The sequence below is a fragment of the Diadema setosum genome, chromosome 7, assembly GCF_964275005.1.
Source record: "Diadema setosum chromosome 7, eeDiaSeto1, whole genome shotgun sequence".
Lineage (NCBI taxonomy): Eukaryota > Metazoa > Echinodermata > Echinoidea > Diadematoida > Diadematidae > Diadema > Diadema setosum.
Window position 1 is genome coordinate 16,407,592 of NC_092691.1, and position 16,357 is coordinate 16,423,948.

Sequence of the window (16,357 nt, forward strand, 5' to 3'; positions counted from 1 at the left end):
TTGCCATTATTCTGTCGGAGTAACGAACCCTGAGGGTAAGAAAACTATAACCGTTTTAATTTCTTCTTTATCGTTTTCCGATTAACGATCGTTCAGAATTAAGAATCTAAAGTATTATCGTTATTCTTTCGCAGTAACGAAGCTTCAGAGTAAAAGAAAACTAACAGTTTTGGGGCCGTCGTTTTATTCTGAAATTTCACTGACGGAAACGTTCGAAATAACAAAACTCAAGTGATTTCGTTGTGAAATGAACGGACATTTTTTAAAATCATTTTTGGATTAACGAACCTTCAGAATAAGGAATATAGCATTGTTTTATCATTAATCTGTCGGAGTAACGAACCCTAAGAGCAAGAAAAGTGCAATTGTTTTTTTTGGGCAGTTGTTTTATTCCAAATTTCACTGGCAAAACGTTCGAAATGACGCACTGATTTCGTTTTGAAATTTACGGACATTTTTCTTTATTCAATTTTCGGTTAACGAACCTTCAGAATAAAGAATATACAATTTATTATTTCATCATTACTACTTCTGTCGGAATAACAGACCCTTATAGAGTACGAAAACACGCTGTTTTGTGCCGTCGTTTTATTCCGAAATTTCACTGACAAAAACGTTCGAAATAACAAAACTGATTTCGTTTTGAAATGAACGGACATTTTTTCTTAATCATTTTTTTTTTTTTTTTTATTAACGAACCTTCAGAAGAAGGAATCTAGCATTATTTTTTCATTAATCTGTCGGAGTAACGAACTCTCAGAGTAAGAAAACTGCAACTGTTTGGGGGCAGTCGTTTTATTCCAAATTTCACTGGCAAAACGTTTGAAATGACGCACTGATTTCGTTTTGAAATTTACGGACATTTTTCTTTATTCAATTTTCGGTTAACGAACCTCCAGAATAAAGAATCTACAATTTATTATTTCATCATAACTACTTCTGTCGGAATAACAGACTCTTAGAGTACGAAAACACGCTGTTTTGTGCCGTCGTTTTATTCCGAAATTTCACTGGCAGAACGTTCGAAATAACAAAACTGATTTCGTCGTGAAATGAACGGACATTTTTTCTTAATCATTTTTGGATTAACGAACCTTCAGAATAAAGAATCTAGCATCATTTTATCATTAATCTGTCGGAGTAACGAAAAAAAAATGAACCTTGGTGGCGATAACTGATGCTGGTGTAGAGAAAAACAAAGACAGCTCGCTCAAAAGATGCTTCCTTCTTTCAGTTTATTTTCTCCCCAGTCATTCTTATCGTTCTCCTCCCATGAACCCCTGCCATGCACGGACGATGAACAAAACAAAATGTTACCGACGCTGCAATGAAAAAAAAAAAAGAAAAAAAAAAGAAAGAAACACGTCCTCGAAGCAAATTATCTACACTTTTCAAGTTGAAAAAATTGACGTTCGTAATGATGAATAAAAAAAAAGCACGACCTCAAGCAGTGGGGAAACTTGATATCATGGCTTGTGGAAATTTCCACGAAATTTCCACGAAAGCCAGGTGTCAGGTAAAGAATGTCGCGCGTACTGCCACCTTGTTTCAGTAGTCGTAAACAGCGTGTACATAGCATGTAAACCAACTGGGAATATTGATGAATGATCAGCCATTTATTTTCTGCCCATGAAGGCCCCCTAACCCACCTTTACAAACCAACCCAGAAGCACGTGGAGCATTACGTACCTTGAACTTGAAAGACCATCATGACAGAATTACTATAAATTTCGGCCCGGAGAAGGAAAATGGAATATTCACGAATGACGTTTACAAATCCATGGAAATTGAAAAGGCTAAAACGGAACGCATGGCTTTTTAGATAAAAAAAATAAATAACCCACTGAAACTACCAAAACCTAAATAAACATTTGCATTTGCTTACTCCATCGCACGTTCTTTTTTCTTTTCTTTTTTTTTAAACGAAAAATGGAGTTAATTTTCTCTCTGCGGCAATGCTTTGAACGCATCTAATTTTGCATCATTGCCGATGGCCAGCTTCCTAAAGTATTGATACGAATCCTTTCAAATATACGAAACAAAGTCTAAAAATCCTGGATCCTGGCGGTGAATTTCGATGGTATTATAAATCCTGCTCACTATCAAAATTTAATCATCTGTTCCTTGCGCCATTTTACCAACCAACTGTAACTGTTCCTGAAAATTTCATCCTAATCTGTTCCCAAATTTTGACTTATTTTGCGAATAGAGAGACAGACAGGCAGACAAACTAACAAACAAACCAAAGCAGCCAAAAAAAAAAAAAAATACAACCTTTGGCGGAGGGGGGCATGCATTTCATATCGTTTGTTTTTGCGTAACCCGACAACAAGCGTGACAACAAGCGAGCACGTGTCAGCCTTCCTCAGCCTCCTTCGGCCTCCGACCCTCTCTTTCCGTCCTCTCTCTCCCTCTCACAATACACTGTACCGTTGTACACGCAGGCAGCTGTAAGTGGCCGGCTGGGTGCTTGTGCATGTGTGTGTGGATCCCAAATCAGAGCGCATGCGAGTGAGCAAGTGTGTGATGTGGTGTGTATCAGCTAGTACGTCGCTCTGTTGAGCCGCGTTGTTGTGATCGGTGGTGCGGTGACTGCGTAGATAAATTTTTGCGCTTGTATAAGTATGTAAACTGCTGCTGCTTTCAACATCTAGCTTCTTTTCTAGCCAGATAATAAAGACTGAAAAAGGCGAGAAATTGGTCCGAACTTAGCTCGTCAAGCAAGTTACCCTTGTCGGCAAGTTCACGCGTGGTGTTACCCTTGTCGGCAAGTTTTACCCTTGTCGGCAATTGCTTCTTCAAACCGCACGCTTGTCGGGGCCGACAAGGGTGATATACGCTGGCGAGATCCCTGGTGTGCTACTGTGATTGTCTCTTGATATGAATGAATACATACACGTACAATGACAATCAAATGGGTACATGCATGCATGTACATGTACCTTGCCATCTCCAACCATATAACTGTACATTTAATATCAGAGATTTGAAACTAAAATGTATGAAAGAGTACATTGTAAAAGCCAGTGAAAGAGCTTGGTCAGGTACATGCACCTGACTATTGAAAGTAGAAAACTATCCACAGATAAAACAGCCATTGGCAGCACTTAAAACAGCCACTTGAATCTTTGCAGCAGTAGAACTACATGTACACAATACTTACATGCCCTAATTACTTTCTATTGTTCCTCAATGATATGCATGTAAAGAGTGTAATTGTTCATGCTGTCAATTTACTTTTGTTCAGGTGATACACTAACAGCGTATTTAACTACTGTGCTTATATGAGAAATCTTTCTTCCTTCCTTTCTTTCTTTCTTTATTCTTTCTTTCTAACAAATTTTGTGAAAGCAATGGGCTGTACGCATAAAAAGTAGCATTTACCTGTGCTAGCCTTTTGCTTCAATCTGTATGCATAAAAATAAGCAATTGCTTGTGAGCAAAAGCTTTTGCTAGCAAGCACAAGCAATTGTTTGCTGTCTGGGAGCAATTGCTTTAGGTAGGGGCTAGGCATTTGCTTAAGAACATAATGCACAAAACATACCTTTTGCTTGTCCTTGCTAGCAATTGCTTTAGTTTGCCAAGCTCTGTAAAACAATCTTGAGCTTTTGCTTAACTGGGGCGTTCGCTTCTATGCATCATGTTCAAATTCATAAAAGAAAGGCCAAACTTGTGCCGGAATGGTATAAATCAACAAGAAATTTCTCCTGTTACATAGGACAAATTGTCGATATGTTTTACAATTTTGAGCATTTCAAAAATTTTCACAGACACGTCTCTCTGTGCGTTTCCACATAAGCAACATGGAAATGCACTTTTTTTTTCACTTAATTTGGATTCCTGAAACAACCAGCAGCATTATCCATGGACTTCTGAGTAACCTTGACAAATAACAGGGTAATGTGCATGCGCCAAAGTTAAAATTCTATGCGCGTGTCTATGTGCAAACATAGTGAAAAAAACGTCTTTGTTTTGTGACCCCGTTTTTAAACATACGAAAGCAGATATTATGACTTTTAATTGCCATTTCATGTAATCTAAGGTTCCAAATTCTATCACAACAACATTCTATGATGAGTATCTCAGTCACTTTGCCCAAATTTGAGTATGCTGCACTTGGGACAATTGTCTTTCTAGGCACTGTCATCAATTTTCAATTTGATATCATATTAAAAATTGTGATATAATGCAAAGTATCAAAATCTGTCAAGTTTACATATTACATCTACTGTAAAAGTGGAAATTTTCGCGGTGTTGAAATTTTCGCGCATTTCGCGCAACCAGACACTAGTGCGAAAATAAAAGCACGCGAATATTTTTGTTTGACAGTTGTTCCTGTGCGTGATGTCTTGATTCTGCGGAATTAAAAACACGCGAAACTCTTCTGACACAGCCAAGCGCGAAAAATTAGTCGCGCGAAAATATCCACTTTTACAGTATGGGAAGTGATTTTTTGCCAATCGTTCATAGACTTGACAACTTTTTAGAAGCTATATTTCAGTTGGTTTCATAGGACTCTGAAAACTAGAACTATCACTTAATGTGATTAACCCCACCTACAGTATAACTAAAGGAGCTAGCTTAACCAGCAATAATTGTGTATAAACATGCTTTTTACTAAAAAAAAAAAAAAAGGTTTTTACCGTGGCAATGCATTATTCAACATTGAATAAAGGTATGCGTTTTGCTCACTGTTAGTCACATATAGTGCCATATCTCAATTCAAAAGCTCAAACAAGGCAATTGCCATAATGTGTCTCGCCCATTCACGTACAAGAAATTGTACCCGAATGGGATATAACAGATTTTAAAAAAAGAGATATAACAGATAAAAAGAGATATAAAAGGGTAAAAATTTATGGCAAAAAAGAAATGTGCCATAAAAACTTAACATTGGGCCCTTAAAGTTTGTTGACTCCTGCCTGTGACCTCTGACCTTGTGGTGATCATCCACTCCCCAAGGTACATCTACCATCCAAGTTTGGTCACAAACGGACCTATGGATCAAAAGTTATGACCCATAATAGAAACGCGCCATAAAAACTTAACATTGGGCTCTAAAAGTTCGTTGACCCATGCTTGTGACCATTGACCTTGTGGTGACCATCCACTCCCCAAGGGACATCTACCATCCAAGTTTAGTCACAAATGGAGTTATGGATCAAAAGTTATGACCCATAACAGAAACACGCCGTAAAAACTTAACATTGGGCTCTTTAAGTTTGTTGACCCCTACTTGTGACCTTTGACCTTGTGGTGATCATCCACTCCCCAAGGGACATCTACTGTCCAAGTTTAGTCACAAACGGACCTATGGATCAAAAGTTATGACCCATAATAGAAACGCACCATAAAAACTAACCCATTGAGGACGAGTCCCGAGTATACTCGGGCAGGTGTCTATGGGAAATGCGTGTTGCAGCAAAATCAGTCCGTCCTCAACGGGTTAACATTGGGCTCTAAAAGTTCGTTGACCCATGCTTGTGACCACTGACCTTGTGGTGACCATCCACTCCCCAAGGGACATCTACCATCCAAGTTTGGTCACAAATGGAGTTATGGATCAAAAGTTATGACCCATAATAGAAACGCGTCATAAAAACTTAAAGGACAAGTTCACCTTCATTAACATAAGGATTGAGAGAATGCAACAATATTTAGTAGAACACATCAGTGAAAGTTTGAGGAAAATTGGACAATCGATGCAAAAGTTATGAATTTTTAAAATTTTTGTGTTGGAACCGCTGGATGAGGAGACTACTACAGCTTGTGAGTCATATGCGTACAACAGTATAAAGAAAATGTAAAGAAAATTCAACATATTTTCACTTTTTTCGCATAATAAAAGAGCACTTGACTTGCCTCTTTCTAAAGGCAGGGGGAATAATATTACCCATAACATTTGTCGGTAACGAGTCGGGGGAATGTGTACTTTTTTCAAAAGATGAAATTTTGTGAAATTCTCTTTTATATTTTCCTTATTTGGTGTACGCATGTGACTTCTAAGTTATTCACACACTGCAGTAGTCTTCTCATCCAGCGTAACTTTGGAACGGATTGTCCGATTTTCCTCAAACTTTCAATGATGTGTTCTACTAATATTGCTACATTCTCTCAATCCTTATGTTAATGAAGGTGAACTTGTCCTTTAAAAGGACAAGTTCACCTTCATTAACAAGGCGTACTTGACCTTTGACCTTTTGGCAAAAAACTTCCTACAGAATATTGGGTTATACATGCATACATCAAGTTAAAAAAAAATCCTTCAGGCATTGCATAAATATAAGGAAAGTAGTGATATTTTGAGGAGTTGACCTTGACCTTTGACCCCCTGACCTTTGACCCATGACCCCAAACTTCCCTAGATAATCACTGCCCATCGGTACATGCATATATACTAAGTTCCATGAAGATACCTTGAACCATTTGCGAAATTTCAACCTTTTTTTCACAAAATGACCTGTGACCTTTGACCCCGTGACCCTAAATCCAAACAAAATATCATCCCCCCAGGATATACCCTCATGCCAAGTTTGATGCAAAACCACCTCACAGTTTTTGAGATATCGACAAAAACAAAACGGGACGGACGTACGGACGGACGGACGGACGGACGATCCGAAAACATAATGCCTCTGGCCACTTCGTTGGCGGAGGCATAAAAAGGTGTCTTGCACAACTACTGTATACACCATATATTTCGCGAGTCTAAATCATTTCGTGAATCGGGAATTCCTGATGATTTTGCGAGTGGTTAAATTTGCGATTGTGGAGTCGTGTACAGAATGGAGAAATGTACTAGCGTACTCACATCCACATTAGGAACAGTCAATATTTTTGCGTTTTTTAATTTCGCAAATAGCACCCGACTCGCAAAATTCGCGAAAATAAAAACCTCGCCAAATACTCGGCATATACAGTAACTAATTTACATAGCAGTCACACATGCCAAATTTGGGGTCGACTGCTCCAAAACTGAGAGAGTAATTCGATCCACTGGATTTTGCAACAGACCGACCAACCAACTGACCGACTGAATGACTGATACACACTATGTGTGGGTGGGGTTATAATGCTGTTCCCATGTCAATGCATTGCTCAACAATGATGTACATGAAGTTCGCACACGCATCTTCGTACTATTTGCAGTCACATGTGCAATGTACAAAATTTCAAGCTAAATTTCAAAGAGTGGCTGAGTTAGCTGAATCCACAGTATTTTTGTATGCTTTTTAGTGAAAAAATGCTGTTACCATGGCAATACATTGTTCATTATTGACAAAAGATGTGTTTTGCACATCTACATACTGTAGTGGTCACACATGCCAAAATTGAAGTCAATTCCTAAAAACTATAGGGAGTTAGGTCAATCTAAATATTTTTTTTTATATAATTGGCATTAAAAAAATGCTGTTGCCATAGACACAGATTTCTTCACAAACACGCTAAAGGTGTCTTGCACAACTACACATTTCATTGATCACAATATGCTGAATTTCAACTGAACTGCTTTAAAACTAATAGAGTTGTTCGATCCACAACATTTTGTAAGATTTCTATGAAAATTTGCTGTTGCCATGGTAATGCATAAATGCAATACTAATGGAAATGGTGTAATTCACATCTACACTTGTACCTTTGATAGCAGTCTGACATGCCAAATTTTGGGTCAATTGCTCGCAAAAAAAAAAAGATAGTGGGTTTTCCATCCACAACATTTTGCAATGGACGGACCGCCCAATCACCAAATCGCCGACCACCCAACTGTTTTGTATACTCTGGGATTGCACTGCTTTGACTGCTGTAAAATTTTGTAGCCTGGTAGAGTTTGACCAACTCATCATATTATAATCATAATGGCAAGTTGATACATAACCATCCCAGTTATGCAAATTTGTTCCAAAGTTCATATTTCAAAAGGTCTTATAACACTTTAGAGTCCTGTTTGATTTCATTCATGTCAAAGACTTCTTCCTTGGTAATGGAAATGAGAGTTGAAATTGAGGAATATGAAGGATGTGATTACTTTCAAATTCTTAACAGTACACTTTTCTAAATGTACTGCTCTGACTTCTTACTGTCCCCTTTAAAAAGGTGCCAATCATGGATGATTGATCACCCCCCTGCATATAACCTACATGTAACTCGTCTTAAGGTGACAAGTTTCATATCTTGATTGTTTTGGGGGGGTTTTTTGCCAAAGGAAAATGTAGCATCCTTGCAAACTTCTTTCAGGTGCCTTTGTACTCTGCAAGCCACTTTCATAATCTGCATTAAAGGTATCATCTTCTATGGTTTACCATGCAAAAGTGGGAACAATTGATTTTAGGCTAGCATTTGTCTATTCAAATGACTGAAACTAGCAATTTGCAGAAGCTAAAGACAAAAAATAAACAATGTCTCTTCCTATACCTTGTATCACATATCTCTAAATATGTAAGCAGATTTTCAAATGTATAACTTCAAGTAAGATTTGTTTTCTCCATTTATATAATCCTAGTTTTAATAGCAAACAATATCCTTGCAGACCATTACTATTTTATAAGAGAAACATAGCAAACTTGGGGATCTTTGGGGAATGGACCTCCATGGGGGCATGGCGTCCATTTTACAAAATGTATGTTTATATACAAGTGCATATTATGCCATCACACTGGCAATAATACCTGCAACATCTGTAGAAAATATGACCATGTGTTTTCAAAAAAGATCAAAATGTAGAAACTGGCTGCTGATGCCCCATGGGGGGTCGTGCTTAGATCTGCCATGAAAAAAAAACTTAAAAAAAAAAAAACTAGAAAGTGCACTCACTAATGTGCACTGTATCTATTCAGAGCAACTGGTCCCTATGGACCTGATAGGGCCACCCCTGGATCCGGCATGAAGAAACTTGAAACTACAGCCACCAAAGTACTCACTCAAAGCACTAACTTACATAAACATCCTCTATTACTTCTGGTCCTTGGGAAAAATATTTTTCAAAATATTCCTTCATTTGGGGGCTTTGGGTACCCCTACATGTAAGTGGGTTATGGTATCCATTTGTACAAATGTATAACCTATAATCCTAGTGATAACACCTGCCAGGTTTGGTCAAATTTTGATGATGCATTTCCAAGAAGAAGAGGAAAAATTCCCCCCTCCCCTCCCCCCCCCCCCCCCCTCTTGAGGGGGCACCCCTGGATCTGCCATGAACAAATTTGACACTACAGTCACCAAAGTACTTCAAGTTCAAGTTCAATCATAGTTTGAAGTTCCTCAAGTTCCTCATAGCACTTACTTACGTACAGGCTCTCTAAATAACGATGAACTTCTGGTTCACAGAAGATTTTTTTTTTTTATTCTTTAATTGGGGGGCTTGAACAAATTTGACACTACAGTCACCAAAGTACTTCAAGTTCAAGTTCAATCATAGTTTGAAGTTCATCAAGTTCCTCATAGCACTTACTTACGTACAGGCTCTCTAAATAACGATGAACTTCTGGTTCACAGAAGATTTTTTTTTTTTTTTATTCTTTAATTGGGGGGCTTTAGGTACCCCTGGGGCCCCTAAATAGAGCATGGTATCCATTTGTACAAATATACATGCTATCATCCTCACAATAATATCTGTCAAGTTTGGTCAAAGTCTAATGTATTTTCAAAGACAAAGTGCATTATACATACTGTGCTCACAGTACATGAATTCTTCTCACTAAACTTGTGCATAGTGGGTTAGAAAAGCTTCAAACATTAGCATATGACCTGTGCATACAGAGTACCCGTACTGTCACTTTCATGTCATTTTGAACTTGGAGGTTATAATCATCTATGGATGGCATTTCATCTCATTAACCAACACTTGGCTTCTTGCTCTGATCATTCTGTTACAAGGCTCTCGAAGTGGGCTATTTTCTGTACACTACAGTACTGTACAGATGTACATGTCCAGCTGTATGTACAGTTCTTCTGTAGTGAGATTATGCAATGCACACGTGATGGAAAGGTCTACCAACAGTATAAAATGAAAATTACTGTCTCAAAAAAAAAAGAAAAAAGTTATAAATGAGGAAGGGGTTAACCCTGTAAGTATAATTCTTCATACATACGTGTGTACATGTATATCATCGATGCATAACAAAATGAAGTATGGCAGATGAGCAAGAATGTCTACAAGTGTTTCCTAGTGAGACTAAAATACGTACGGCATTTCCTGCGCCATGGTTGCCCAGTGACCCTCCAAATGATATAATCCTCTGAGTTTGTGAATCCAGCCACAATCCAGCTATGCGTTGTCTGCACACTGCACTGTCAATCTGGTACAACTATGAAACAAAGAGAGACGGAGACAGGGTATGTACAGACAGAGCAAGAGAGGGAGAGAGAAGGGGAAGGGGGGGGGGGACAGGCAGAGGGAGCAGGAAAGGGTAAGGAGAAATGAAACAGATATAAATGATGGTGGGATTATACAAGTGATTCACGACTCGGCACTTAGCCACAAATAATCACAGGGAATTCTGATTCACAGGCTATGTTATTTGCTACAGAATCTGGTTTGCCAAGTTCTTGCTGCATGAAAGAGCTCTGAGAGAAACTATTACACAAACATACCGGTACTGGATTGCACATGCTGGGTGCAAACCACAGACTCTCTGTTGACTTTACATCATGCAGTTTCCTTGTTTTCTGTGTGTCTGGCATGATTATTCAAGTATCCTTTTAAGTTATCGTATTTATTATATCTAGAAAGAGCATAAAGGTGATTTGATAACATGCACATTTACACATGTGCAGCTCCAAAACCCTACACCTAAAATGCTAAATAAAACTTTGTAAAACATTAATTGTGACCGTGCATCACAAAACCAATGAAAAGTCGCATGCATTGACTTTGTGTGAAAACTGAAAATAGGTGAAAAGTGTCAACCTAGCCAATCTTGAGGTTTTCATATTTTCTAAAAGAGCAAGTCTTCTTCTAACATTATGCTAAAGTTTGGAATCATAAAACAAAAAAGAAATTGCATTTTTTAGCAATTTTTCTTGAACACTTTTTTGTAGCCTGGTGTGATTAGGTGTGTCTTATACAGTCCCCTCTTTACACACTCTTCACTTTAAACTCTAATAACTTTAGAAAGGATGATGCTACCACTTTGAAAGTTGTCAATAATCATTAACAGAATATGTTAATAAAGCATGCCAAATTTCAGCATAATCTGATAATCCCTTCATTGTTGCTGCTCCTGTGGTTTACATCCTGTTTTTTTGTCCCATTCATTGCACAGCTAGCACGGCTTGGTAAAGATAAAGTGCCTGAAGAGATCTTGTACTTACGGGCTTCTTTTCTTATTTCACACTTTTCCAGAGTGTGTGCTTCCTTTCCAATCTTTAGATTGGTTAGGGGTGTCCATTTGAATTGAGTTATACACCATTTTAAAGCTTAAAGTAGTCATTACGAGAAAAATAGCTTGATATTCATAAATAAAGTGAATTATACATTTCTGGAAAGTTTAAGTCTCTAGGAATATGAATAATTAAGTTTCAGAACGTGAAAATGTCTCTTGAACGAAGAAGAGATGGTGTTTTGAGACCCTTTTCTGACCGCCAGAACCTGAAATTTTGGGGAGCAAAGTTATGACATGCAAGGAACGAATCAGCCCTGTGCTGATGCGCTGTTGCTACACAGCGCCGTGGTTCAAAGCGTGAATTCTGCATGATCTGCGTAGGAGGTGAAGTCTCTTCTTCACAGAATAAGGTACAAGTTGGTTATGATTTTTGCAATTTTTTACTTATTGAATCCATCTCGCTTAGAAAATTTTTCCAGTTGCACTTTTGCACCTTAATCAAACAGCTTGCAGGCCTTGGCGCTCTACTTGACCTAGAACCAGCTGCTGGCAAATGCCCTTTATACAAGGTGTGTACTCTATCTAAGGGCAGCTACTAGTATAGCTATGGCCGTGACAGCTTGTCATGCCGCTTCAGCTGCACAAGCACGCTAAGAGCATGTTTACACCGAACACAGTCACAGCAAAGGTCTGGTTTATTGCTATGGTCAACAAAGTAAACAATGTCTGGTACTGTTTAAAAAAAAATAAAAAAAGAATCAGTAATTCGGTACAAAATCACCCTAAATATTACTCTTTTTTTAATGTCAAAACCAAGGGCAACAACATCATTAATAGTTGAAGATTTTTTTTTTTTTTTTCCACAAAATCATTAGCGGGGAAGTGATATTTTGGGAGCACCATAGCAAAACACATCAACATGGAGGTACTACAGACAGACAGTGGGCCCTGTCGCCTCTCCCTCGCTTCTTCTACCAGTACCACCCCTTTGCCACTGTCACTATCAGTGTCATTGTCACTGTCATCACTCAATTCACTCTTGATAGTCTTATCATACAATATAAGGTAAAAATTGGACATTTTAATGGCTCAGCCAAGAAAGCCGATCCAAGGAAAGACAGGCCAGATATTGGTCATTGCCAAGCACTTAAATATTACGGTGGATTCTATTCACCAATACCAAAGATTTCTTGCAAACTGTACATGTACGCACGGCAGCTTGTAGTACATTTGTCTCTCTGAAACTAGCTGTCAAACAATTGCAACTAATTCCATTATATAGTTTTAATGCCATCATTAGGGAGTCGTATAAATTGACACTTACATTGTACATTGTATCAATCCTAACCTGTAAAGTCTATTACACATTCCTTTATACAGCTGTATATTTAGCGAGTCTAAATTTTTGCAAATTAGGACTGTATGCGTGCATGTCACATTCATATCAGGATCAGTCTATAGTTTCGTGTGTAAAACAAAGTGGTCCTAATAAAAAATGGGACCCACCTTTTATTAGGACACCACGTTACTGGAAATCTCAGCCATTTCAAAACAGATTTTTGTCATGAATTCCTCAGTGTATGCTCGTTAATATTTCATAAAAGAAGTTTGTAATTATAATGTAAAAAGTTAAAGTCCGAATTCCCATCTCAACCAGAACTATACAGTCCCTTTAAAGGGGATGGCTAGTAACTGATCAGTGGGAATCAGTGGGAATGCTGGAGGATGATTGTTCCAATCCTTGTGGGATTAATTTAAGAGTACATTATATATCTATTGTTGTGTGAAAATTATTTGCTTCAGAATGGTCTCATATTCAAGTAATGTGCAGTTGAATGTTTCCAGGTTAGCATGCCTGGTCAGTGACGGGGCATTAAAGATAATAAAAAGTTTTGGTACCTCAAAAGCTTCCCTGAATTTCCTTGTCTTGGTTTGTGTTGCAGGTTAAAGTACGTTGTCTGTGAGAATTACTCGCCCAAAAGTGCTCTCATGTCTTAGTAATCATGCAATAATGGTTTCGTACCAGAGCCGACGCTGTACAGCGTCGATAAATATTGTACGAAACCACTGACTGCGACCAGCAGCTTGCAGCCCATTGTACTCATAGCTAACTGCGACCAGCAGCCCCATACGCATAGCGTAATGGGGCTTCGCATTGTAGCATTCAGGATCATGACAGAATTAGTATCGCGGGTAAATGTCAACTTAAAATCCAAAAATTTCTTTGATTTGAAGACTTACCAATTAAGTTGAAGTATTGAAAACAGGCTTCGAACAACGTTTGGTTCTGCCAATAGTCCCTTTCTGTTCGAATTGATGACTGAATGTGACTCGGTCGAGAGGACCTTGGGAGAGCTACATACACTGGATACCATGGCCAGCGCATGCGCACACAAACATCTTATCCGTTCATGGATTTGAAATTTGTGTGCATGTGATGTGTTCGCATGCACTGGCTGTAGTATTCAGTGTACTGTATGTAGCTCTCCTAAGGTCCTGTCGACTGAGTCACATTCAGTCATCAATTCGAACAGAAAGGGACTATAGGCAGAACCAAACGTTGCCCGAAGCCTGTTTTCAATACTTCAACTTAATTGGTAAGTCTCCAAATTGAAGAATTTATGGGATTTTAAGTTGACATTTACTCTGCGATACTAAATCTGTCATGATCCTGAATGCTTCAATGCGAAGCCCGATTACGCTATGCGTATGGGACTGCTGGTCGCTATGCGTATGGGGCTGCTGGTCGCAGTTAATTGCATGATTACTAAGACATGAGAGCACTTTGGGGCGAGTAAGTCTCACAGTGTTAGTTATATGAAAGGTACTTTAACCTGAAACACAAACTAAGACAAGGAAATTGAAGGACACTTTTGAGGTACCAAAACTTTTTATTATCTTTAATCTGCACGTTACTTGAATATGAGACCGTTCTGAAGCAAATAATTTCCACACAACAGTAGATATATAAGGTACTCTTAAATCAATCCCACAAGGATTGGAACAATCATCCCTCAGCATTCCCACTGATTCCCACTGATCAGTTACTAGCCATCCCCTTTAAGTAGAGACCTCTGATTTAGAGGGTACTGAAACCAAATATACAAGCAGATTGAAAGACTGCAGCAATGTTAATGTATTGAGGAAAATTGGATTTGAAACCATTCAAGGTTATACACTTTTGAATTTTCACTGCCACAAGTGCTGGATATAAAAATAAGAAAATATGCAGTTCATGACAATATTCATGCACAAATATATAAAGAAGACTTTGTGATGAAAAATACATGTGTACACATTCCCTTGACTTGTTGACGTACTGTACATGCATGTTAAAGGGATCTATAGTTTTGGTTGAGACCTAATTTCAGGTTTCTAACATTTTTTTTTTGGTGAGATAATGAGAAACCTTATGAATATGAAAGGGCATGTAATTCTATGAGGAATTCAATTATTTGATGAAAACTGGTTTTGAAATGGCTGAGATATCCAAAAAAAAGTGTGGGACCCACACTTTATTACGAACGCTTTGTTTTACTTTGTTTTTGGATGTTTCAGTCATTCCAAACCCAATTTTCATCACATAAACTTTGAATTCCTCTTAAAATGGTATGCTCTGTACTATATCATAAATTGTGTTTTCTTGGTATCTCGCAAAAAGGTAAAAGCCCAATTCTCATCTCCACCAATGCTGTACATACATTGTACCATCCCTTTTAAGGGTAATATCATTCTCCCTGCTCTTTGAAACAGATTTAATTAATTAGTAAAGTGATCTTTTACTATGCTAGAAAAGGGAAAAAGTTGAATTTTCTTCATACAGTGTGCATACATCATGTCAACTGTTGATAGTCATCTCATTCAGTGATGGCTGCGCCAAAAATTAAAAAAAAAAAATAATAATACAGTGCTCACCACTTAATTGCAAGGGGTCGGGAGATAAGTTTTTCTCCCATTTAAGCGGTGCTCCCGCTTAAGCGATGGCCTGTGCAAACCACACAACATGAAGCCAAGTATGTGGGTATTATATTAAACCATGCACAGTCATCACACCTGACGATAACCACAGCGTCAAATACCCACACGCTATGACACGCAGACATTTCAACATGCTTTGATCCCATCATTGTCGCCACCAGCAAGCCGGGAGAAGAACAAGACTGAGATTCAAGAAATCTAAAACTATATGCGCAGAAGAAAATAACTCACAAAAATCAAGTAAAGTGAATGTGCAGTTGAGGTGTATATGATAAAATAAATGGTACCCCAGGGTAACAAAAACAAATCAGCCATTTTGTTGAATTATTATTTTTTTTTTTAAAGGTTGTACCCTAGGTGCCAAAGAGTGGGAAATTATTTTGGTGTTGGAGCTAGCCCGCACTAGCCACTGCACTGTACTGCACTAAAGCACACGATATATTGCTAGCACAGCATACCATGCATGCAAAGTATCACATGCAGTGGCATGGGAATGACTAACTGTAAAAGTGGATATTTTCGTGTGACTAATTTTTCGCACTTGGCCAAGTAAGAAGAGTTTCGCGTGTTTTTAATTTCGCGAAATCAAGACAACAGCTACTGGAACATATGGCATGCAAAAATACTCACATGCTTTTATTTTCGCACTAGCTTCTGGTTATGCGAAATCCGCGAAATTTCCACTTTTACAGTAACCCCGGCACGGGGCGCTGTAACCAGTAACAGCGCCCCAAAGACTTGTATACAATTTAGTGAAGAAATCAAGTGCACTGCGATGCTTGCAATTCAGTAAACAACTCATCGTTCAAAACGACACTTGGATTCGCAACGAAAAGCCACATGTTGTACACCTGTGACCCGCGACAACGGTTTCAGGCAAAAGTCGCAAGAGCAAATTCCCTCCTAGGCGGGGTACAAAGATTTTGACCATTATTTTTGTCGATTTGGGGTTTTTTCAGAAATTGAATCTCTGATATGTTTTGTAATACACTAAATTTCACAGCATAACACTAAGTTTTTTCTACCGAAATCTAGATCACACTCGTCAGTTTCGATCT

General features: G+C 38.3%; 1 protein-coding gene across 1 annotated transcript in view; it reads right to left on the minus strand.

Annotated features, from left to right (window-relative positions):
- LOC140230388 (tyrosine-protein kinase CSK-like) overlaps nucleotides 1-16,357 on the minus strand; it is a 123,574-nt gene that overhangs the window by 89,075 nt on the left and 18,142 nt on the right. The window contains exon 2 of the mRNA XM_072310537.1: nucleotides 10,185-10,304. Coding sequence (XP_072166638.1) covers nucleotides 10,185-10,201 — 17 coding nt within the window. The 5' untranslated portion in view covers nucleotides 10,202-10,304. The remainder of the gene's footprint in view (nucleotides 1-10,184; nucleotides 10,305-16,357) is intronic.